Below are 25,143 nucleotides of genomic sequence, written 5' to 3' on the forward strand. Positions count from 1 at the left end.
GTGTTGCCACTTCCCTGCTTGTTTCCATCAAGTGTGTGTGTGCGTGTGTGTGTGTGTGTGTGTGTGTGTGTGTGTGTGTGTGTGTGTGTGTGTGTGTGTGTGTGTGTGTGTGTGTGCGTGCGTGCGTATTCATACCCACAGCAGTCATTAAACCCATTTAGGCCTAGAATTATAGAATGCTTTAACCAGTGAAAAATATCAGATATACAAGCTCACAGCGAGTCACCGAGTGCCGCGCTGCGAGCCTGTATATCTGCTATTTTTGAACAGTTAAAGCATAAAATAATGATACACAATAATGTGCACCCGTTCTAAATGGGTTAATGGAGGAAGAAGCCGTCCAACTCTTCCCCTCACAGATCTGTAACACAACACTATTAGCAGTAGGACACGCACCGACGCACACACACTCGCACACACACACACACTGCGGTTCGGCACTCACTCATAGCACTGTGTCAGCGGAACAGATGAATGTTTTATTAGCCGCTAGGTGTGAAATAAAGCGGACCGTAACAGAATACCACACTAGCATGAACAGTACCAGGCAGGCAACCAACACACATGCGCGCGCGCACACAAATCTCGCATTTGCTTCCATATTGAAACAACTATTCAATAATTGAACTGCAAAACAATTTCCAGAGTAAATTATAGACCCAAGAGGACAGAGTCAATATTCTTTTATTCCCTTACGAGATGAGTCCACAACCTTCATACTCATAATTAAATTAGTCAGATACAGAGACACACAGCTCAATATACAGTACAGTACACCACACTACTCTACAGCAGTGGTGTCCAATCAAAGGGGTTCAGATTTTCTTTTCCAAACCAAACACAAACTGATTTCATTGGTTAACAACACTTCATTAAAAACCTAACCTGCACAGTAAAGATCCTGGGTGAGAGATTAAAACCTCTGAGAGTCTAGGAAGGACTCTCAGGAGTTCAAACACTCCAGGGTTTTTGCTGCAATGGGGGTTCATTCATACCCTGCCCACATAAAACATCTCCGCATTCCTACACTGATTATGAAATTGTGACCTTGAAAAGTGACCTATATGTTTTAAACCTAAAATGTAATCATATATCCTCAGCGCAGCCTTCTGATTCGTTCAACCTTCCAACCATTCCTTCGCAAGTTAAGTTGTCCTCAGACAGACAAACAGACAAACAAACAGGAGTGATTACTATCCTCTGTCATGCATACGATGCATACAGTAGGTTGGGTTGTCTGGATGCTGCAGGGGTAGAGTTCCTACCAGGGTTTAGATTTCCCTGCGGTACGTGCAGCAGCAGCAGCCGACTTGGCCGGATACACCGACGCAACACAGTTGGTGTGTGTTATGGGGTAGGAAGCCACCAGCAGGGCAGGGTGACCTCCGTCGCTGCACTAGCGACTCTTACAGGTCGGTTGGGGATATGCTCTGTTCAGCAGAGGAATGGTGAGCCGTGAGGAACGGAGTGTGGAGTGTTCCTCCACATCATGCGCTACAGCACTTCCTCCCAGAGACATTCCTCACCGTCAAGTGAAAAGAAGTGGCTGTGACTCCATGTGTATCATTGGAGACATGTGGCCGTTAGTCTTTCTGGCCTGACAGCTCTTCCACAATCTTTGAACACTACAGAGTCTGTAATTACGGCCCCTAAAAGTTCAACACAGAAAGTCTTCTGATTGTCATTTCCGTTCAGGAAAATATATTTTAAAATATCTTTAAAATATATCTATCTAGATCTATTTTCTGCTAAACGGAAGCTAGATGATTTTGATTTACTGCAGGAGATTCAAAATGGCGTCACCTATTTTGGGCATGCCGTTACAAGCGAAACATCTCCACGTTTTCCATTTTCAAACATTTTCAAAAATGTCACAATTTCCCCCAAAAATGTTAGATCTACCAGAGCTGCTACTTCTTGGAAGTGGTTGAAGCTGAAGTGGTTTATGCATGCATGCAGGCAGGGTAATCAGAGAGAAAGGAACTAATGCAGTAAATGAGTTGCTGTGCTTTATGCATGTATGCATGCATGCGGGCAGGGTAATCAGAGAGAAAGGAACTAATGCAGTAAATGAGTTGCTGCAGTGCTTAGTTAGTTAATGACTGGACACCACTGATCTCCATTCAACAGCCCTCTGGCCCGGACCGCTTGTTCTCTGGGACAATGGGAGCGCCGCCCGACCGGGAGAACATTTCCTTGGCAACAGAACTGTTTGTTCCGATGGTTTTCTGTTCAGGGACTTTTTGCCTTCTGTTCTCCTATTTACTTCTCTCTCTCTCTCTCTCTCTCTCTGGCTCCGGAGCTCTCCGTCCTCCACATCTCCATGGTAACAACAGGGAAAGCCCCCCCACGCTCGTTGCCAAGGGAACGAGGGTGAAGGATATGTATAGCTTTGTTTTGGATGCTTTGGAAGTCTGGAGAGAGCCGTTTATTTTTAATTGTTTTCATGTATTGTAGGGGTTTTGTGTGTATATACTGTGTGCGTGTGTGTCCAAAGTCCTGTTTTTTTGTGGAAAAAGCTTGACGTTCAAACAAGTGCTGCTGTGCTGTCACTTGGCCATGTCCTCTGCCACGGCCTTGCCCATCTTGTCCTTCAGGTACGCCACCTTCTGCCAGTCGGACTTCAGCTCCATCCACTCGTAATACGGCACCTGGGAGGGGACAAAAAGAAAAACAAGGAAGTGGCTTTAGGAAGCACTGATGTTTGGACCGACACCGACCGCGTCCTCCATGACTGCGGATGTTTGATAGTGATGTTTTAGTTCTGGGGTTTGAGACCAGGAACGCACCTGTGTTGCGTCATATTTTAACCACTTTAACCATTACTTTATGTTTAAAAAATAGCAGATATACAAGCTCACAGCCCGGCAGCGAGTGCCGCGCTGCGGGCTTGTAAATCTGCTATTTTTGAAACAAATCTTTCAATGTATATATTTTTAAAGCAAACATTTGTAACTCAAATCTTTCTTCCTCTTGGGTCCCTGGAACACAATATTTTGTAGATGGGGGTCCGTGTGTGGCCAAATAAATAAACATGGAAAAGATTGAGCACCACTGATAAAGAAACTTATGTTTTTCAGAAAACCATTAGGATTTAGAAGACATTTTTAGGTATTTTTCAGGTCTTGATGGTTATAATGCTTTGGGGAGACAGTTCTTCTGTGCTGTCATTGGACACAGGGGAAACGTCTTCATAACCATCATTTCGTTGCACAGTGATTGTACACACTACACAGTCACCGTCTAATCCACCACCTTTTGTCATCAGTAACACTGAATCCGTAAAGCTTGATTTATAGTGTCGCTCGTCGATCAACCTGGCATTGGATCAAATTAGTATTCTGACCTTTAAAATGTATTTCCTGCATACGGTTCGTAGAGACAGGGTGATTCCCTGTTACTGAACAAACAACATAGCAATGATTGCTATCAGAATATCAGAGCTATTTTTTAACACTCATATGAAGAAAAGATTATCACTTACTCCTGCTTTAACTCTGAGAGGGTACAACTGAAACCAAATGTACCCTCTCAGAGTTACAAATATATAAATGAACAGGGAGGAGTGCAGTGCAGCCGCCCTGGTGATGCTGTGAGCCCAACTTGTTAGGGAATGAGAAACTATTCTTATCACACATGCACGTCCCTACAGAAACTATTTTGGTATCTTCTTCTCTATGGATTTAATTTTTTTCCTGAGTTTCTCACTGCATGAAACATACAGTAGAACAGCAAACAATGCAGCGCACGCACGCACACACACACACACACGCGGTATGGTATACATTTCTGCATTCATCCAGCAGATGGCTTTCTCAGGTGACTTTTTGACGAGTGCGCAATCTGCGCATTTGGGGGCTGTTATGAGTTGTGGGTCTTGCTCACACTTTGACTAATAGGTGGGTGAAAACGAGGATCGAACCGGTGACCTTCTGATTACCAGACGGCCTCTCTACACACTCGGTGAGCCAACCATGCAATGAGGATGGTGAGGTTTCTAGTGTCTTGCTCAAGGACACCTCGGACAAAAAGCCAGGAAGAGCCAGTGTAAAGTAACTAAATACATTTAATCAAGTACTGTACTTAACTCATCTAGTGCCATTCGCGAGATGTCTCGCGAAATGTACTTGAGTATCTGTAGTGGTAGTGCCATTCACGGGATATCTCGGGAAAAGTAATAGATTACTGTAACGGCGAGTACATTACCGAGAAGAATGGCCGACGGTCCGGAGACGAAATCCGTTGCTGATTTCGCATCATCACAGCTCCATGAGCACAAAATAGTCCCATCCATAACATTGAGGTGGACGGGGGATCTCATCTTTAATGTCCATTATCTCAAAACTACACTTTAGAAGCTAGGATGGAGGCAGATGCTCGCTTATGTTACACAGTTATAAAAGCTCCCGGTCGGCCATTACACAACTCCACGTGGACACGGATCGGTTCCGCCGCACGATCCGATGACGTCAGACCGGAAGTGATTGCGCGGTGGACTTCTGGCCTTCAAGTGAATGGGACCTGAAGGAGGCACTTTGGACATTATAATCCGTTAATGTCTGGGGCTCTGAATGAGTTAAGTACAACTGAATTCTGACATCACAAATATTGTACTTTTACTCCAAAAATGATTTGAAAACTTTAGCTCCTAGTTACTTTGTTGATTTTGATTATTATTACAAAACATACATTAACCACTTGCGTCGTGATGAGACACATTGTGAGCTTGTAGATCTGCCATTTTCAAAAGATTAAGTACAGAGTGGAAGCTCAAGTTCATTAAGTATTGACGGTTCAAGTGGTTAAATATCTGAAAACACAATTTGACATGAACCCAAAATACACTGATGATTGGCCTGTCAAACGATTAAAAGATATGTAATCCATGAAAAGGTTATGGGGTCCCTGCTTCATCTCTCTCTCAAATAAAGGGTCCTTGGCCTGAAAACATTGAAGACCCCTGCTTTAAAGTAAAAGATGTGAATACTTTTTCCACCAGGAAAAAAAAAACCTTCTTTTTTGGGTTCCCAGGCGGCCATCCATCCATCCATCCATCCATCCATCCATCCACCCACCCATCCACCCATCCATCCATGGTGTGTATGAAAGGCTGCTCCAGCCAGCCGGTGAGGAGAGGAGACTCAGTGACCTAGTTTTATCAGGTCTGCATCCACGGAGACCAGTCTGAACAGGAGCGTCTATTTTTATCTGCTTTCTTCTTCTCTCCTATTATTAAGTGAACCCAGCGTGTGCTTTGAGGGCGCCCGTTCATTACCCCTCCATCCACCTGTGTCGGGATGGAGAATGTGGGTTGTAATCCATTAATGAAAAAACAAATAAAACGAATGTATTCGTTCTAATTAATTATTTTCATTCGAAAGTTGGGCTGCTTTAATTTATATATTGTTTTTCATGTAGGCCTACTGTGTATTATATGTATTTCATTTACGACACTGGGGGAGCCTATATACTGTATAAGTGTATTATATGTGAATCATCTATCTTGTTTACACTGCTACTGAGCACATAAAAATAAACCTTTCTTGTGGAAAACATGTTTTTGTTTACAGTTTAGTATGTGAACGGTCACAGCTTGACCATATCTCTGTCACGCCTGACACTGTGGTTCCTGCACACACATCACTGTGACATCACAGTAATGTCAGATACTCAGAGCAAGGATCTGTCATGGGAAGTTGGGAACCACTCTAACAAAATCCCTTTTATACCCATATATGGAGATCCCTGATGTCATCAATATTAAGCCCATATCTAACAGGACTTAATATGGAGGAAGACAGCCCATATCTGTGTGGCTGGTTCTACAGACAGGGATCTCCATGTATGAGCATAAAAGGGTATGATGTCAGATGTCATAGACATCATAGGACTTTCACATAACGAATAACTGGGTGAGCATGTTTGGGCTCTCACAGCATATCTCCATATACAGTACATGGATCTCCATATTATTGGTACCAGGGGTCTCCATATAAGGGTAACTGGGCCAATATACATCACTGGCCAGATGGCCAAGAATTGGTCCGACCTCGCTAGTCGCGCCGATTTTAGTATTGGTAATTTCTTCATCCGTCACAGCAGACATTCGTCCGTTGTAATAAATTATTAATAATAACTACATTGGGATCCTTTGGAACACTGATCATTTTCAGGATTCTTTTGTGTGACGCTGTAGTGTAGTATTATCAAGTAGGGTGTTAATTTACACAAACAAAAAACAAAAAAGGGTTTAAAAAAAAAAAGAGAGATTTCTGCCCGGCAGGTCTCTTCCCTACAGCAACGATATGACAAACCCACCCAGAGCGGTATAATTGCAAACACAGCCTCATTGGGATGAAGTAAAGTGTATCAAGAGCATTAAGTGTGCATCTAATTTGATCAGGCGTGGTGCCAGCGCTTCTTAAGGAGCTTGTCCTAGATGAGAGCGGAGAGCTTGGATTGGCCTAGATGAGACAATGCTACTGTTGCTAAGCTAGCCGTCTCCACTGTTCTATTTATACAAGGAGACACAGCAGGGGGCCACCTGCGACACAACTGCTGCACTGCACATACTTAGACAAGCACCTTGGTCTAAAGATACGTTAAAAACAAGCACCTTGGTCTAAAGATACGTTAAAAACAAGCACCTTGGTCTAAAGATACGTTAAAAACAAGCACCTTGGTCTAAAGATACGTTAAAAACAAGCACCTTGGTCTAAAGATAAGTTAAAGACAAGCACCTTGGTCTAAAGATACGTTAAAAACAAGCACCTTGGTCTAAAGATACGTTAAAAACACCTTGGTCTAAAGATACGTTAAAAACACCTTGGTCTAAAGATACGTTAAAAACACCTTGGTCTAAAGATAAGTTAAAAACAAGCACCTTGGTCTAAAGATAAGTTAAAAACAAGCACCTTGGTCTAAAGATAAGTTAAAAACAAGCACCTTGGTCTAAAGATAAGTTAAAAACAAGCACCTTGGTCTAAAGATACGTTAAAAACAAGCACCTTGGTCTAAAGATAAGTTAAAAACAAGATGTTAGACTAAGCCCATACCTAAGGCCCCTTTTCCATTGTAAACATCTCCTATTTCTCTTTATTACTATTATTTATTTTTCCCTTGTTATATTATCGTTTATTTTATTCCATCTTTATGACAGCTTTTTCCTCTTTTGTTATTGATAATTTCCTATGCAAAGTACTGTCTTCTATCCATCCGTCTTTCAATGTTATATGAGATACACAAAGTGGTTCTTGTGTAAATAAGCCGAAATGCTTACTAGGATCTGCTTTTTGTTGACCTTGTACCTGGTCATGAAACTGTACTTTTTCCTATGCAACCTTCCAATACATTCTTCAATCAATCAATGTTATTGATATCGATATGTTGGCTTTTTTATTAAAGATAAGCGGACATCAGTTCACCGACTTATTGATATAAGATTAGATAAGACATTAATTTATACATTTTCTTCCCCCTTTCTGTTTTTCCTGGAGTAGACAATTACTTTGCCCCTTTTTCTCTCAGTGTAATCATTGCCAATGCTAATTAACCCTCCACACACTTTTCTGTGTTGCCAGGATCAACCTCTCCCCACTCAGCTTCACTCCATGCGAACACGGCCAAATGTGTTTGTATATTGTAGAGCAGGGGTTTTCAAAGTGGGTGACGGGGCACCCTGGGGTGCCGTGACGGCAGTCCAGGGGTGCCGCGAGATCATTTGATGATATTTGGAATTTATTTGGACACTTGAAAAAATATTTAGTATCATTTTAAACTTGAAGTACAAAGTTATTTTCAGTCGGTTTTAACCAAAATGGCTATTATCTCAACGTTTTCCTGGCAACATAGTCACTAAAATATCGTCACTGTCGGGCAGAAACCTCGTATCTCCAAGTTTCAAATGTGTACGTCTTTTGGTAAAGCAAAGCCCTGCTTCATCATACAAGACTGTCGCACAAAACTAGTGAAAGCAGCCGATCTACAAGCACACAACGCCTCGCGATGCGAGGCGTTGTGCGCTTGTAGATCGGCTGTTTTCACTAGTTAAGTACATTTTATAGGTGATACGGTTTTGGACATACAACGTTTCCACCCGACAATGACGATATAAGGTGCTGGGAGTGAAAATTATAATGTAGCTGTGCCTCGGATTAACCCATTTAGGCCTGCAATTATTGAATGCTTTAACCGGTGAAAAATAGCAGATATACAAGCTCACAGCTCAGAGCTTGTAGATCTGCTATTTTTGAAAAAGTTGTGAAAAAGTGTGCAAATCTTTGAATATATGTATTTTCAAAGCGAACGTTTGTAACTCAAATTTTGCTTCTGGGTGGTCCCTGGAACTAAATATTTTGAGATGGGGGTCTGTGGCCAAATAAATATCATTTTGGGGGTCCTTCACATGAAAAGGTTTGAGAACCACTGACATAGTAGTCTCTCAAGAACAGACTAACTGAGCTCCATTTAAGTGAAAAGGACCTTTTCTTTGACGACGGCTGGCCAGATTGCTGACATAGAAACATTGGGTTTTTCAAAAAATCTTAGAAGGATTCAAAAGACACTTATAGAATCGGGTCAAAATTCAAATTTTCACGATTTTTCAAAAATAGCAGATCTACAAGCTCGCAGCGCGGCACTCGGTGCCGCGCTGTGAGCTTGTATATCTGCTATTTTTTTAATATTTAAAGCATAAAATATTGCGTCATATTGTGTTCAGGCCTAAATGGGTTAATAAAATATTTATGGAGTGCCCTGAGCCCAAAAAGTTTGGGAACCCCTGTTGTGGACACTCAGCCAAGCGTGATGATGGACAGCCTCGGTTACTTTACCTCGTAGCACCCAAAGGCCCCGTTTCTATTCTAAAGAACATAGCTCATACATTGTGGGTTTTTACCCATAGGAAAAGTAGAAACATAAGACCTTATTTATCTCTGAGAAGGACATTTTGGTCAAAGTGAACAGTGCTGTTCAGTTTAACCTGTTGAGACCGTGTTTAAAAGAATAAAACGAGTCAACTCAAAGTAATGAGGGCGAAAGGTGAGGTGAGGGCCCATTCCCGGTGAGTAGCAATTAGCTAACAGCCGGGTGGCTTGTCTCCGTGTGTTTCTAACAATCAATCACTCTCTGAGTGTGTGTGCGTGCGTGCGTGTGTGTGTGTGTGAGAGAGAGACTGTGTGTGTGTCCCAGGTGTAGTGTTAGTGGAAAGTGACACTCACTTTAACCGACAAGGTATAGGTTTTCAAGTGGTGTGTGTATGCTTTTGTTGTAGTGCCATCCTTCCTTCATCCCATCCTCATGGGGATTAAAAAAAAGACGCATGAAAAAGCGTGGAGTGAACGTGGTCCTCACATTTCATGCTTCTATTGTGTGTAGGCTGGAGGTGTCTCAGGGTTGCTGTAGCTACATAGTAGCTGTCTACAGCACAGCACAGAGTGATTTATCAGCAGGCTCTACCTGTTGACTGTCTTATCACTGCTGCAACACTAGAGGGCGGTGTTGTGCACTCATTTTCAGAACCAGTGTCAAGGAAAGGGACCCCCAAATGTATTTGTATATTGGGCCGTGGATACCCATCTGAAAAGATGTTCTGCCACAGACACCCAGAGGAGAATGTCTGTGTTAGAAAAATATTCGTAATGATTCAAAATGTTAAAAATAGACGATCTACAAGCTCACAACGAGTCGCGATGCGAGCGTAGCCAAAGTATGAAATAGGGTTAAAGTGGTTAAACTTATTTAGATGCTGTATTAACACTTAGACTAATGTACATTAGCTGCCAAGGCTTTTTCCTATTCTATATACCCGATTTATTTGTACTTTACTTGAGTATTTCCAATTTCCAATACTTTTACTTCTACTCCACTACATCTCGGATTCAAATATTGTACTTTTACTCCACATTTTGTACATTTACTTGAAAACTTTAGTTACTAGTTACTTTGCAGATATAAATTATAATATTATAAAACATACATTTTACACCACTTTAGCCCTATTTTATACCTTGGCTATTTGAAAATAGCACATCTACAAGCTCACAATGCGCCGCATCGCGACGTGATATGAGCTTGTAGATGTGCTATTTTCAAACAGTTTGTGACATGATATGAACTTGTAGATCTGCTATTTGCACACATTTTGTGAGAGTGTGAGTGTGCGTGCGTGCGTGGTCGTGTCACCTCCACAATAATGAAGCCAGCCAGCTGCAGGTGTCTTCTCTTCATGACAAATCGACCAAGGAGCTCTTTACTCCTCGAGCCAAAGTTAGGAAACTCCCAGGCCAGGAAGGCTATTCTGAAAACACAACCAACACACAGCTCATCATGTACTGTACCATGAAAACACAACTCATCATGTACCATTAGGGGTGGGCGATATGGAAAAATACAATATCACGATATATTCCCAAGCAGCTTGAAGCTGTATCACGATACAAGATTTTATCACGATTCTTTTTCACGTTGGTTTTGATGGTTATCTTTCAAGTTACTTGACAAAAACTAGACTCTCTGGGTTCCTTTTGGGAGGTCTAAATTGAACTTTACAAGTATGTAACTCTGACAGTATACAAATGAAACCAAATGGACCCTTACGGATTTGTATACTGTCAGAGTTAAGTGGAGACATTGACATTTTAAAGTTTGAGAACTACTGATTTAGACCAAAATTGAATTCTGCAAAGAATCTCTGTATTAACGATTAAACAGGATTTTTTACATGCTCCTTCAATTGTATCACGATACATACGATATCTCTGAAAAGGCATATCGTGGAGACATTGTATCGTCTCCACGATAATTATCACCATATCGCCCACCCCTATGTACCATTAAAACACAACCAACACACAGCTCATCATGTACCATTAAAACACAACCAACACACAGCTCATCATGTACCATTAAAACACAACTCATTATGTACCATTAAAACACAACCAACACACAACTCATCATGTTCCATGGAGCAGAGTTCATTTCGTCCTCTCTGCACAGCAGAGCCACTGTGTTGCGCTGGCTTGCCTCCGCTTCAGCCAATCACAAGCGGCGGCCGACATCTTATCTACTATGAACACAAATGTGTTTCCGTAGCTGCTGCCTTGTCAGTCTATAGCGCAACGCTGTGATACTGAGCGCCGATCGTCAGCCACCTGTCCTTACATATGAGTGTCTTCAATGAGTTATGGCCAGCCTACTTGCAGTGCGACTTTAAAATCCTAAAGGATCCCAACCCAAACCTATGAGAACCAAATGTGAAGTTATTTCTCTCTCTCTCTCTCTCTCTCTCTCTCTCTCACCTGCGTGCTCCGTCGGGTAGAGGCTGTCCTCCTCCTCTTGCTTGTGACCAATGAGGAGCCGTCAATGAGGACAGGCTCATAGGCTTGTTTTCAGAGTCCACCACCAACTCTCCATCTGATTGGACAAGCACAGACACAGACATTAAATAGTATTATTTTGGTTCTTATGTACTCATAAGCGGTGGTGTAAATTAAGGTATAATTTTGAAGTATTTTTTACTTTACTTGAGTATTTCCATTTTCCAATACTTTTACTTCAACTCAAATATTGTACTTTTACCCCACTACATTTATTAGAAAACTTTAGTTACTAGTTACTTTGCATATGTAAATTAAAATATTATAAGACACACACATAAACCACTTTAGACCCATTTTATACCTTGGCTATTTGAAAATAGCCAATCTACAAGCTCACAACGTGTGAACCTGCAGATCTGCTTTTTTCAAACATTTTAGTCATTTTACTTTTGGTACTTTAAATACATGTTGATGACAACACTTTCATACTTTTTACTCAAGTACATTTTGAATTCCGGACTTCTACTTGTAAGGGTGCCCTCACACCAAAATACCTATGAGAGTGGAATCCGCGTTCCGCCAATGCATTTCAATGAGAAGGGAGCGTTTTTTGCAGAAATCCTCTGCTGCCATGAAACCGCTTCACTCTCATTGAAATGCATTGGTGGAACGCAGATTCCACTCTCATAGGTATTTTGGTGTGAGGGCACCCTAACCCTAATTTCTATATTGCAGTATTGATACTTTTACTAAGTAAGAAATGTTGAGTACTTTTTCCACCACTGCTCATAAGATAGGGGTGTGTGTGTGTGTGTGTGTGTGTGTGTGTGTGTGTGTGTGTGTGTGTGTGTGTGTGTGTGTGTGTGTGTGTGTGTGTGTGTGTGTTTACCTATAGTCCAGCCGTACACGGTTTCGACGGCCGTCCTCAGTGCTTCGCTCTGCTCTCTCACCAGACCCCGCAGGGCGGTCCTCAGGCTGCTCTGCAGCGGGGACAGAGCGTTGGAGCGGTAGTGGTCCATGGCGGAGGGGAGGAGCTGGGACATGAGGGAGGAGGAGGAGGAGGACTCCACCCAGGACTCGGGCGGGTGCTCCAGGCGGAGCGTGGCGGCGATGTGGAGCAGCTTCAGCCGATAGTTCTCCGCCCGGGACGAGCTGCCACCTGTTGAATTAGAGGACAACTTTTACACACCTGAACACGGCCGGTCGGTGAAAGAAATAGAAAATAAAGATTGTGCAGTGGCTCATGGGTAGAGAAACCGTCATTAGAACACGGAGGGTTCCCGAGGGTTTCCAGTTTGATCCCAGGCTCCCCCTGAGTTAGTGTCGAAGAGTCCGTCCTTGAGCAAGACTCTGAACCCCTAGTTGCTCTTGGTGAGCAGGTTGGTGCCTTGCATGGTTTCGGGATATGAATGTGCGTGGGTGAATGTAATGCACAATCTCTGTAAATCGCCTTGGATAAAGGCGCTATATAAAGAAATCACATCCAATATGAACACCTGGAAGTGAATCACTCGTTACCTGCATACACCAATTCTGAAAAGAATGCTCACAACACGTTGCAGCGCATTGGTGAGCTTGTAGATCTGCTATGTTCTGACAATTTTTGCCAATAATCGCCCAAATGTTCGCCTAGAATTACCGTACATGAACGACAGAAGAGGGTCTCACAGCGTAAAGCACATTTAAAAACTACAACAGTTAACCCTCAAGTGCTTTCATTCAAAACAACGTTATATAGACCAGTGATTCTCAAAGTGGATTCCAGGGACTGGGGTGGGTTCCTTTAGGGGGGTCTAAATTGACCCATACAAGTCTGTAACTCTGACAGAGTTAAGGGTAGACCTTGAAATGTGAAAGTTTGAGAAACACTGATATAGACCACAGAAAATGTGTGTGCGCGGCACGTGTGCGTGCTTACCTGTGCCTTTAGCTGTGACCGTGGCTATGTGTGAGTGCTGTGTGAGCCTGGTGAGGTGAATGGTCTTACCTTTAGCTGTGACTGTAGCTATGTGTGAGTGCTGTGTGAGCCTGGTGAGGTGAATGGTCTTACCTTTAGCTGTGACTGTGACTATGTGTGAGTGCTGTGTGAGCCTGGTGAGGTGAATGGTCTTACCTTTAGCTGTGACTGTAGCTATGTGTGAGTGCTGTGTGAGCCTGGTGAGGTGAATGGTCTTACCTTTAGCTGTGACTGTGACTATGTGTGAGTGCTGTGTGAGCCTGGTGAGGTGAATGGTCTTACCTTTAGCTGTGACTGTAGCTATGTGTGAGTGCTGTGTGAGCCTGGTGAGGTGGAGGGTCTTACCTTTAGCTGTGACTGTAGCTATGTGTGAGTGCTGTGTGAGCCTGGTGAGGTGGAGGGTCTTACCTTTAGCTGTGACTGTGGCTATGTGTGAGTGCTGTGTGAGCCTGGTGAGGTGAATGGTCTTACCTTTAGCTGTGACTGTAGCTATGTGTGAGTGCTGTGTGAGCCTGGTGAGGTGGAGGGTCTTACCTTTAGCTGTGACTGTGGCTATGTGTGAGTGCTGTGTGAGCCTGGTGAGGTGGAGGGTCTTACCTTTAGCTGTGACTGTAGCTATGTGTGAGTGCTGTGTGAGCCTGGTGAGGTGGAGGGTCTTGGCCTGTTGCAGAACACACAGAGACCAGACCACGTCCGTCTGCAGGAAGGGTTCCAGACCTGACAGAGACGCATCCAGAGCTCTGTGGACCTGAAACACAACACATCACATTACTGTAGAGGGAAAATCCACAGCCAAGCAACATTAAGATACCACGTAAAAAAAACCTATAGGTTGTTGAGATGAGTGCCTCCGTGCTCTATAATAGTAGTGACTTTTCTGTTTTCACCCTACATTTACAATTTAGGCATTTAGCAGACACTCTTAATCCAGAGTGACTTTAAGTTAATACATCAACATCAATACATCAAAGCATAGAAATATCAATCTAGACAAAAGTAACGTAGGTTAGCCAATGATCTGTGGGTTGGCGGTTCAAATCCCAGCTCCTCCTGTCCACATGTTCGAAGTGTCCTTGGGCAAGACACTGAACCCCTAATTGCTCCCGGTGAGCAGGTTGGTGCCTTGCATGGTTTCCTTCGCCATGGGTGTATGAATGTGTGTGTGACTGTGAATGGGTGAATTGTAAAGCGCCTTGGATAAAGGCTCTATATAAATGTGCCATTTACCATTTATTGACCATCAAAATAAACCTGCTCTGAAAAGGCGCTGTGTTAACTTTTTCTCTGCCATTTTAAACATAGCTGTAGTAAGCAGCTGCCAAATTGTCCTTACCTTTTAACGTGGGCACGCGCACGCATCGTGCACAATCTGTGCGCGACTCATCTAGTAGACGTGTAGACTCGGTGACAAGCTTTCGAATACAAAAAACCCCATTGAAAAAGACATATCCGTTGCCACGCTGTATCTCTGCTTATCAGCCAGTGTTTACATGAAAAAGCATTGAAAAAAGCCAACTGTGCGCTATGGTAACACGTGGACACGTTCGCGCACAAAACCCACGATATGTGCGGGGATCATAATCCAGGCGTGTAGAGACTGGATCAAAGTTTCCAAACGCAAAAATCAGATTGAAAAACGAGCGTTCCATCGCCCAGTAGCTTCCACTTCTGTTACACAGTAAACCAATGGAGGTGGGACTATGGCCCAGGCTCAGACTGGATACGGAAAGCTGGATCCGGTCCAGACCGGAAATGACCGGATACAGTTAGGGGGGCGGGCCTAAGAGCCAGAATCAGCGAAAATCTGCGCTAATACTTTTAATCCTTTCATAATGATTAAAGCTAATTAAACTATGCGGGCTCTACGGGCATGGCAGCGCGGTACAGCGGGAAATCTACGGGCTCTACGGGGATCGCGAGGTATGAGTTAAGTGGTCACATGGGTGGGCCGCAAACGCTTTTGAGATTTTCAAAAGGCTGAGAACCACTGCACTAATGGTTTAGTTTACCTCGTTATAGAACTCAAGGCTGAGAACCACTGCACTAATGGTTTAGTTTACCTCGTTATAGAACTCTTCCGTCTTTGTGGGCTGGAACCCCACCCGGGCCAACGTCATGAGCAGATTACACAGCTGAGAAGTGCTGTACTTGACACTGTTGGCGGTATAGTGCTGTGGAAGGAGAGACACACACACGTTATAGTAAATAAATAATCTACTTCACTACAGTACATGTCATGACTTGTTTAGACATGTAGATCTGATATTCTCGCCATTTGTTTGGGGGTTGTGTGGCGATGAATAAAACAAGGCTTAAGTGGTTTATCAGACTAATGAATTTAGTTGATTATAAAGGAAAATCGATATAACTCATTGATATGAAAAAAGAACACTCTCCTAAATTATTTGATGTATTGAAATAATAGTAATAAATATAAGAAACACTAAGAAAATAATCCATAGTTGCCGCCTTAGTGGGAATTGAGAGAGGGCCCGGTGTTGTTCCTAGTGCTAGGACTGACCTGGGTGAAGGTCTCAAACAGTGGGTAGTAAATGTATTTACTAGGGCATTCACAAATAGTGATTTTTAGTATTCGAATTATTCGACCTCAAAGTATTCGAATAGTCGAATATTCGACAGGACTGGACAAACTGTCAAATATTAAGTAAGCAAGAGGCGAACATTGTGAAAATAGCCGATCTACATGCTCACAACGCCTCGCAACGCGAGGCGTTGTGAACATGTAGATCTGCTATTTTCACAATATTTATCTGCGGAACCGAGTCACATTCAATGTAATACCTACAATTCCAAGTGCTTGTCAGGGTGGGGGTCCCCAGTTCAAATATGTTTATTTTGGGTGTCACAGCCTAAAAAGGTTTGAGAACCCCTGGTATTACTGGTATAGAGCATTAACAAATTGATCCACCAGGGGCATTGACAACTCAGAAAAGAAAAGAAAAGAAAAGAAGCGAATATTCGACTTTGGTGAACAACGTCGAATAGTGACTTTGATATTCGGATATTTGGTGAAGTGGTATTTACCTGGGTGAAGGCCTCAAACAGGGGGTAGTGGAGGTATTTGAGGAAGCCCAGTGATTTGGCACAGCGTGTGACGTCAGCAGAACTCAGCTCAGGAACTCTGGGTAACAACTCTGAGGACATCCTCTGGAACACCTGAGAGTGGTGGAAATTCAACTTCCCTGGGGGGGGAAAAAAGACACAAAAACATTAGAGATCAAAAGATTTTGTTTGGTCTTCTGCACACAAAAACATGGCTCCATCTCATTCTGGACGTTGGAAGTTGCCAGATACGGGGGGGTCCTCAGAGTTAATACAGGGGGGCCGCCAAATCTTTGTGTGATAGGATTGTGTTTTTTACATTAACCATTTGAACCCTTGCGTCTAGGGCTGTCACAATTATTACATAATCGTCTAATCGCGATTTTATGACATTATCGCAATTATTTTGTCATAATCGTCATAATCGTGAATGTTGAAAAATGTCCGAAATAGTGGAAATAGCAGATCTACAAGCTCACAACGCGTCGCATCGCGACGCGTTGTGAGCTTGTAGATCGGCTATTTCCACTATCAAAGTTATTTTTTAAGTAGTAAGTTGTCAAATATGTCAGTAATTTATTTGTGTATTTAGGTTATGTGTCATATCTGCCATGTGCAATTTCAAAGCCTAAAAGCCAAACAGAAATGTAATTATCAACGACAAAAACACAATTAAATCGTTAATCGCCAATTATTTGAGTGACAATTAATCGTCCTGTAAAATTTCATATCGTGACAGCCCTACTTGCGTCCCTATTGGAACATTAGCCAAAAAATAGCAGATCTACAAGCTTACAATGCCTTCCGGTGCGAGGTGTTGTTAGCTTATAGATCGGGTATTTTTGGCAGAGGTTTGTAGAGGGAAAAGAAGAGCAGACTAAGTATTTGACGGTACAAGTGGTTAAATGTCTGAAAATACACATTACTCCAACATGATGACAGTGCTGTCAAACTGTCTAAGCTGCCTAAGAAATCTTTTTAATCTGCTTAAACACAATTGTATACAATATGTAGTGTGGGTTCCTGCTTCATCTCTCTCTCAGCTAAGGGGTCCTTGGCCTGAAAACGCAGAAGACCCCTGCTTATAGTTATTTGTGTTAAACATTATTATTTATTTGTATTTATTCATTTAAAGTATTTTAAATTATGGGTGTTGATGCTAGGGATTGAAGGTGCTGTTTTAAGCAGGTTAAACTATTTATTTACCTATGTAAGTGATGTGTGATGTCAGTGTGGATGTCTATATTATTTCATTGTTATGTTGTGGACCCCAGGAAGAGTGTCCGTCATATGATTGGAAGGTCAGGGTCTAATCTCCCCGGCCGTGTCATAACAAAGACTATAAAACATTGCACCCAATGCCTCCCTGCTTGGCACTCAGCATCAAGGGGTTGGATTGGGTGTAAGTCCCTGCATCATAGCATTCATGTCCATGGGCTGTACTTGTGCATTATGGCTACATAAAGCTGCCTTGCGCTACAGAAAACGGAAACATTTATAGTCTTTATACAACCCGGGCCAGGGATCGAACCCCCGAACTCCTAATCTGGTTACGCTGTTGTTTACTATGTTTGTTATGTTGTTTACTGTATAGTCTCACGTAGCCAGACAACTATTCCACAATCTCTGAATGCTATATAGTCTGGAACGACAGCACCCGAACGGCAAGTATCGGAAGTAGTCACTGCTGCACGGCACTGTAGTCCCATTGTAAACATAACAGAAACACACTAGCTAAGTCATCGAGCGGCATATTCTTGTTATGCGTGTATAGTTTAAGAAAACATTTGAAAACATGATGGAAGTAACACCAACACCACCAGAGAAAGAGAAAATAAAAGACAATATGAAAGAAGACATAACGCTTCCAGTAGGACTTGTTATCGCTACTGCACCAAGGGAGCGGGTGCGTCACTTCCACTTTATCCCATACTCATCATAAGACTTCCGTTGCCCCAGACTGTATGACAGGAGCCTTTGCAAATCGCGGGAGTCAACAGTCTGGCCACGCGAGACTAACTACACTATAATGTATGCTTGGCAATGGCAGTGCAGTGAGTGGTTTTACCATAGACAAAGGCCATGTCCAGGAGCAGGGACGTGCTGAGTTCAGACGAGGGTTTCTGCAGCAGGTGATAGGACAAGGCACGCAGCAGGGGGACAGAGCGGCGGCCCTGGGAGGCCAGGGAGACGCACACCTTGCGGATGTCCTCTGCCGTGAAGCTCTCTGCCAGCTCCAGTGCCTGGAACAACATGGACAGAAGGTGAAGCATTCTTAGATACCAAAAGAGAAGGTTCTGTGATGTGGAAGGAGGCCCCATCTCCGGAACCAAGAACCACTGATTATTCTTTTGACGGTGTCCGGCATAAAACTTTATTGGAACGTTCTGGGAATAATGGTGACAGCTCTACTCATTGCCCCGTCCTACCTTGTCCTCTAGCCTGTCCATCAGGGTGGGAGACATGTGCATTCCTTTGGATATCAGCAAACTGACAGTCTTGACGTCTAGGATCTCGGTCCAGCGCAGCTCCAGCTGTTTCAACGCTGCGCTCACGACCACCTCTTCCTGCTGGCCTTTCTGCCCCGCCCCCCAGTCCACCAGGTGGGCCAGGTGTTTGGAGGACAGCCTGCGGATGCGCCACAGCACCTCCGTCTGCACGGAGGTCACTACTGCGGCGGCGAAAGGAACGTGGAGGGTCCGGAGAGCCCGCAGCACGTTCACCAGAGTGCCGTTCCACACTGATGCAACCTAGGAGGGAGCGCACACACGCAAGATATACTTTTTGACAGCAAATGTAAAATCATGAGCACCTACTGCTTAAAATTACTCCGCCATGAGATGGTGTCGCATGCCATGATCAGACTTAAGTTAGGTCAAACTAGGACTGGGTAGTTTTTAGTATGTCACGGTATAATTTGAAGCATTGAAAGCAATTGTATGACAACTGCAGAATAGCCATTATGGTAATCTTAAATCTTTAATCCTGGGAGATTATTTCACATAGCACAGAGGTATTTTTAAGAACACATTCTGCAAAACTATAATAAAAATGGACTTTAAGCTACAGGGCAGCACAGTATGGTCAAAGCCCATATACCGTAGGGATAATTCATGCCCTCTACTTTCTATACTGGCCAGACCTTTGTCTGGCCAGTTTGTTTGTAATGCATATTTCACACACAGCAGAACTCTACCTGTCCCGTTATTGTTGCCATCATGTCCTTCAGCCGCGGGTCCTCCAGCAGATCCGGGTTGTTTGTCCCAGGCCGCCCCTTTCCCGCCTGGTGCAGCCATGCCACTTTAACCGTGGCGATGGCGGCGTGGTTGGCGTCTCCGCGGTGCTTCGTCCAGGCCTGCAGGACGTCCTCCACGGCCGTGGCCTCCTCCACCAGGTCGTCCAACCGCGTGCGCTTCGGCAGCAGTGGGAAGTCGTCCCCCTCGCTGGCGGCAGGGCTGGCCGATGCCCGCTCGCACAGCGGCCTCCCCGGAGCCCGCGAGGCCCACAGGGAAACATGGTGGCGGGGCCTCAGAAGCTGCTCCGCCGCAGGCCCGGTGGCAGCGGACAAGCAGCGAGGGGCCGCGACGGTGGCCCCAGCGTGGGCACTGTGAGCCCGAGAGAGCAGGCGGGTACATCTGCCCAGCAGTCGGCCAGTCATGGAGAGGACGGACGGGGAGAGAGAGAGCAACACGGGAAACGGGAGACGGGAGCAGGAGGAGGGGGAGGAGGGGGCACGGTTTGGAATAACAAGCTTCTCACAGTCCAGAGGTCAGACTGGACATCCCGAATAAGAGCTGTATGATGAAGAAAAGAGACATTATAGAGATGTTGAGCTTGAGTCTGCAAGCTATCAGCTTCTGTGCTGAACCTGCAAGCTTAACCTAGATTGGCTGATATACTATACAGCCATAGAACACTTTCGTGGGGGGATTTATCTCAGCGGCATTTTAATTTGCAGCGTGTAGTACCCACCCAATAATTAATTGTTGTGACTTGGAGTCAAGCAATGCCATCTGGTATTCAAATCCATTCGAAGGTTCTGGCAGAACCTTCGAATATGAAAAATATCAGATGTGTCATTTTTTCCAAGAGATTGAGCACATTGACCGCAGGTGAAGGAAGGTTACATGTGTCGCTGCTGTTTAGTCTGGACTCGCGAGCATAATTTTCATTTCCAAGGGGTGGGTTAAAAAAATGGCTCTGGACACAATTGGTTAGACCAGACCAATGCTGGGCCCTGATTGGCCCCCCCAAATTTTGGGGGAGAGGAAATGGATTCACAATTGAGCGGGGCCAGACCCATATTCGCCAAGGGCAAGTTTTTTTGCCCAGGCGGATTGGTCTGGTTCCAGGCTACTGCAGCACATGTAGTGCTACTGTGAATGCATCAAACAGAGAATGTGGTGCATGTGATTTTTTTTACCGTACATAATATACGCTTTACTATAAATAAATATATAATATACTTTTTAATGTAATGGATTTGATACTAGATAACGAGACCTGGCCCTAAGTCATGGCAATTCATTATTGGGCGAGTGCAACCTTTTAAATGTCAAGGTCTCCCCTTAACTCTGCCATGTGTACAGAGTGACAAAGTACGAGATGGCAAATATCATATTGTAACAAAATAACACTAGTTCCCCAGGCTCAAAATAAAGAATAGTTTCTTATTATTCTCAATCGCAACTTTTACATTTGTATTTTTAGCTGGCATTTAAAAAGTTCTGCTGTGGCTGGTTGTTCAGACCACGTTAGTTTACCGCTTAAGAGTTCATTTATGGTTATTGAGTATAAACTAGACCAGTGGTTCTCAACCCCCAGGGGCACTTGAGGATGTTTCTGGGAGTCCCCAGCGAAATGACTGATAGTTAAAGACATTGTGCTGTGATTTTGTTTCCCCCCTACAACATAATCATCAGGTACTATGATTATACTTGGAGGAAGATTTTTTTTTCCTTCAGAAAAAAAAAAAAAAAAAAGTGTACAGAGAAAGTGTTAAAATTATGTTTTTTTTTTGTGGCCACACCTTGTGACCCAGCTGAAGTAAGGCACACCCACAGATGTTGTTGGATGGTGAAAAGGGGAGGGGATGATATTATGATGTCATTGTATCAGTGTATTTCAATTGGGCCTTTTGACTCAAGAGGCTTTCAGCTTTCAGGAAGTAACCAAAACTACACAGGGAATTTGCATATTATAACCACACCTGGGGGTCTATTAGAGTAATGTTAACTCCATAGACACATAAAGAAAACAGAAAAAGTACAAAACTATGGCACCACCTCTTTAAGTATACAGTAAATGAGTACAGGAACCAAATGGGTACAAATGGAACCAATAGGACCAAATCATGGAACCAAGAGGACCTGGCTGTAAGGGTCATTTTGGTTCCATGTGTACACTCTCAGAGTTTAATTAGCATTGCACAGTGATCTGGGTAAAACAAAATATGGTCTGTGGCCTTATGCAGACGGTATGGAGTCCTTGACATTAAGGCTAGGGCCGAGAAATTGAGAATCTCTGAGCTTTTATATAGCATAGGCTTTTATGAACCCTTGAGTTCATCAACTCCCATTTGTTAAGGTAAATAAATATCAACTTAAAATGTTCATGCAAAAAGCCCTGCATAATATTTGCCAGGGTCTGGCTGCCTATAATAGCTATAGCTAGCTGTCTCTCTACCCAGATGTCTGTTGTGTAACTCACAATGCGAATGCTTACACAACAGCAGCATTTATACAGCAGGCCTACAGTACATTTATATCCAGTTTATTCATGGACAAACCATTCCTAAACCAACCACAGCGAACATGTAAACACACGTAAAACAATAAAACTAAATCCCTGCACCTCTGATGTGTTCAGGCATACACACAGGTCAATCCTGACCTTGTAAAGCATTGAATGAAACCGTCGCATTTCCACGGTTCTAACACCCTGTCACGGCGTCCTCCCACCTCCACGCGCGACCCCACACGGCTGACAGTACACGCAGAGACATTGCATGAGTGTGTGGTGAACATTTAATTCACATTTTACCTGGAACAGCTCGGTAGAGGCGTTATAAATCCAACATTAACAACACACATGGGGGCTGCGACTGACAGACAGTCGCAAGAAGATTACGTCGCAACGTCCGCCGTGTCAGTCACGTGGGCCGCGGACCAACTTGTGGTTGGTCAGAAATGTTTTCCAGGTTTATTTATGATGTCAAGTATCAATACTGCGATGTCAAAATACTCCGTGACAAGTATAAAAGTCCATAATTCAAAATCTACTTGAGTAAAATTACGAAAGTATTGGCATCAAAATGTACTAAAAGTGCCAAAAGTAAAAGTACAAAATGTTTTGAAAAAAGCAGATCTACAAGCTCACAACGCGTCGCATCGCGACACGTTGTGAGCTTGTAGATCGTCTATTTCCGCACCGTTCTCCCCCTCTCTCTTTATAACTGTATTGGCTGATGCTATGGCGCCGCACCACCCAGTGGACAAGGTTGAAATAGCCTACTGCGACAATGTTCTCAAAATGAAAGAGGCCTGTTCGTTTCTTGTGCAAGTGGTGCACTGTGCGTGCAACCAACCAACAACCCTGCAGTGCATCGTTTTAGGTTAGGGTAAGTTTAAGTGTCTAATATTGAATAATAGAAAACACAAAATGTTACATCAAACCTTGAAAGACAACAATTTAACCTCGGATATTTCTCAAATCCTATCTTTTTTATTTTGCTAGCTGTGTTCCAAGTGATTTAACTTGTGTTTTGGGCATCTAATAGGGCTCTCTAAAATGGTAGCCAATGCCTCCCTCCTAGCTTGGCACTTTTAGCATCAAAGATTGGTTTGGGGGCAAGTCTCTGCGACAAACTATAACTTTGACTATAACTCTAGTGTCATATCCAGTGGGTGCACATCAAGGTGCCTCACTCTACAGTAGTGGTTCTCAACCTTTTCAGACAGGAGGCACCCCCAAATAATCTATATGAACTGGAGACCCCCCCACCCTGACAAGCACTAAGAGTTGAGGAATTACACTTTGTAAAACATGGTTCTATTGTAAAATAGCAGATCTACATGCTCATACCGCCTCGCAACATCACAATTTCTGCCTCTAATAGTTAACAATTTGTTTTAGAGGTATTACAAATTCCTTAAATTGTCACTTAAAGGACCTACACCATGAATTTTCACTTTTTCTATTTTAAAACCTTTTTTTGGTGTCCCACTGGCACCTTCTATCCTCACAAAGTCCTATTTCTGACAAGTGTGTCTTTCTCTGGTTTTGGGAAGACAGAGATGAGAAGCTCTCAGAACAGTGCTGTTCTGAGAATTGACGCGTGTGACGTCACACACGTTTCTGTTTAAAAATAAAAAAATAAAAAAATATATATATATTTTTTTTTTTCAAAAAATATTTTTTTCAAAAAATATTTTTTTTCTTTGGAAAAACCCCACTAGATGCGCCACTGAGCAAACAGAGGCCGTTTTTGGTATTGCAGCTGGAGAGCCTCATTATAGTAGAGCTAGAACAAACAAAGGAATGGTCAGAGTGTTTGTTGAGGGTTAAAACCTGTCTAAGACTCAATTTTGAGCATATATTTATACAAAAAATATAGTTTTAAAAGCATGGTGTAGGCCCTTTAAGAAATGTGCAAATGCAGAACACTTTGTTTTCTGTTGAGAGAGAAAATAATGTTGCACATCTCTGTGCCAATTAAATTCCTCCCCACAGATGTCTGTGTTGCCATTTGCTGTTGTAGCCTCCTAACCTACTGGTTCACTTGCCAATGAGGAGTCCTCAGCATGCACTGGGAGCAGGGACGTGCTGGCCATTGGGAAAAGTGGGACAATAACTCCCGAACGGCTGGTTCATTCCCGGCCGGTCCAGGCCGGCCATTAGGAAAAAAATCAACTGTTTGCACAAAAGTAAAAATTAAACTGTTTGCACAAAAGTAGTGAAACCAGCAGATCTACAAGCACACAACGCCTCGCGGTGCGAGGCGTTGTGTGCTTGTAGATCGTCTGTTTTCACTAGTTTAAATCATTTTTAAAATGATAAATACAAAACAAACGGTTTTGGACATACAAGGTTTCCACCCAACAACGACGAAATATAACTCATGCAATTGGCCCACTGGCTATAGCGCACAATGAGGGCCTCTCCAACTCTTTTTCCCGGGCTGAATCAGGGGCCCAGCACATCCCTGACTGGGAGGATGTAATGCCTGCGTCCTGCTCGCCCTTATAACGGTACAGGTACAGGTACGGTACGTGCACTGACAAAGATCACCCTCCCTGCATGCCTGACGTCCCTCCTTATCCCTGTGCCACCCGAGACGCCCCATTCCACAACCTTCTGACGTCGTTTTAGCTGTCAACGGAAGGAGGCCTGGTTTGGTGATAATAATAACAAACATTGATCTGTTCACAGGCCTTTTTCTTTTTCTTTTTTTTGGCTCTAAAACGTTTCCTTTGAAACCCTCTCTTTCCTGAACCTGTCCCCCCCCCCTCCCCCCGCCATTCACCCGTCTCTACGTTAGACCATTTCTCTCCTCCCCGTCAATGTGTGGTTCAATAACGTGTGTGAGCTGATAACGTAGCCTTGATAACACTGTGACTCTGCAATACAACGCACAGTACAGGAGTGTGTTATGTTAAACACATAGAGCTTATCTCTGCCGGGCCCTTGTTTACCCAGCTCTGATGTGAGACCCGGGCGGGGACAATGTGGGACAGGGTGACCCCCAGCTCCACTTTCACTCCTCCCTTCAGAAGGATGACTTAGGAAAATGCTTCTAGTTTG

General features: G+C 43.6%; 2 protein-coding genes across 2 annotated transcripts in view; one reads left to right on the plus strand and one right to left on the minus strand.

The window, feature by feature from the left end:
• Window positions 1–693: 693 nt before the first annotated feature.
• On the minus strand, window positions 694–22,443 carry tbrg4 (transforming growth factor beta regulator 4). The gene is made up of 11 exons (XM_080738671.1): window positions 22,384–22,443; window positions 19,538–20,135; window positions 18,771–19,091; window positions 18,410–18,584; window positions 16,324–16,481; window positions 15,339–15,449; window positions 13,876–14,026; window positions 12,211–12,480; window positions 11,301–11,415; window positions 10,183–10,297; window positions 694–2,651 (listed from the first exon to the last, which is right to left on the minus strand). The coding sequence occupies exons 2-11, from the start codon at window positions 19,997–19,999 to the stop codon at window positions 2,550–2,552; spliced, it is 1,980 nt and encodes a 659-aa protein (XP_080594797.1). The 5' UTR covers window positions 20,000–20,135; window positions 22,384–22,443; the 3' UTR covers window positions 694–2,549.
• LOC308300240 (potassium-transporting ATPase alpha chain 1-like) overlaps window positions 19,998–25,143 on the plus strand; it is a gene marked incomplete at both ends in the record, with an annotated part of 44,454 nt that continues 39,308 nt past the window's right edge. Inside the window, one exon of the mRNA XM_080744053.1 lies at window positions 19,998–20,109. Coding sequence (XP_080600179.1) covers window positions 19,998–20,109 — 112 coding nt within the window. The remainder of the gene's footprint in view (window positions 20,110–25,143) is intronic.

The sequence above is a fragment of the Nannobrachium achirus genome (genome assembly GCF_963921795.1).
Source record: "Nannobrachium achirus genome assembly, chromosome: 2".
NCBI classification, from domain to species: domain Eukaryota; kingdom Metazoa; phylum Chordata; class Actinopteri; order Myctophiformes; family Myctophidae; genus Nannobrachium; species Nannobrachium achirus.

Coding starts and splice junctions, on each gene's coding strand:
- tbrg4 (XM_080738671.1), bottom strand. CDS start 19,999: ATGACTGGCCGACTGCTGGGCAGATGTACCCGCCTGCTCTCTCGGGCT. Junction 15,450..16,323: donor TGTTTGAGGCCTTCACCCAG/GTAAATACCACT, acceptor CTCCTTCCACAG/CACTATACCGCCAACAGTGT. Junction 10,298..11,300: donor CTACCCGACGGAGCACGCAG/GTGAGAGAGAGA, acceptor TTGTGTTTTCAG/AATAGCCTTCCTGGCCTGGG.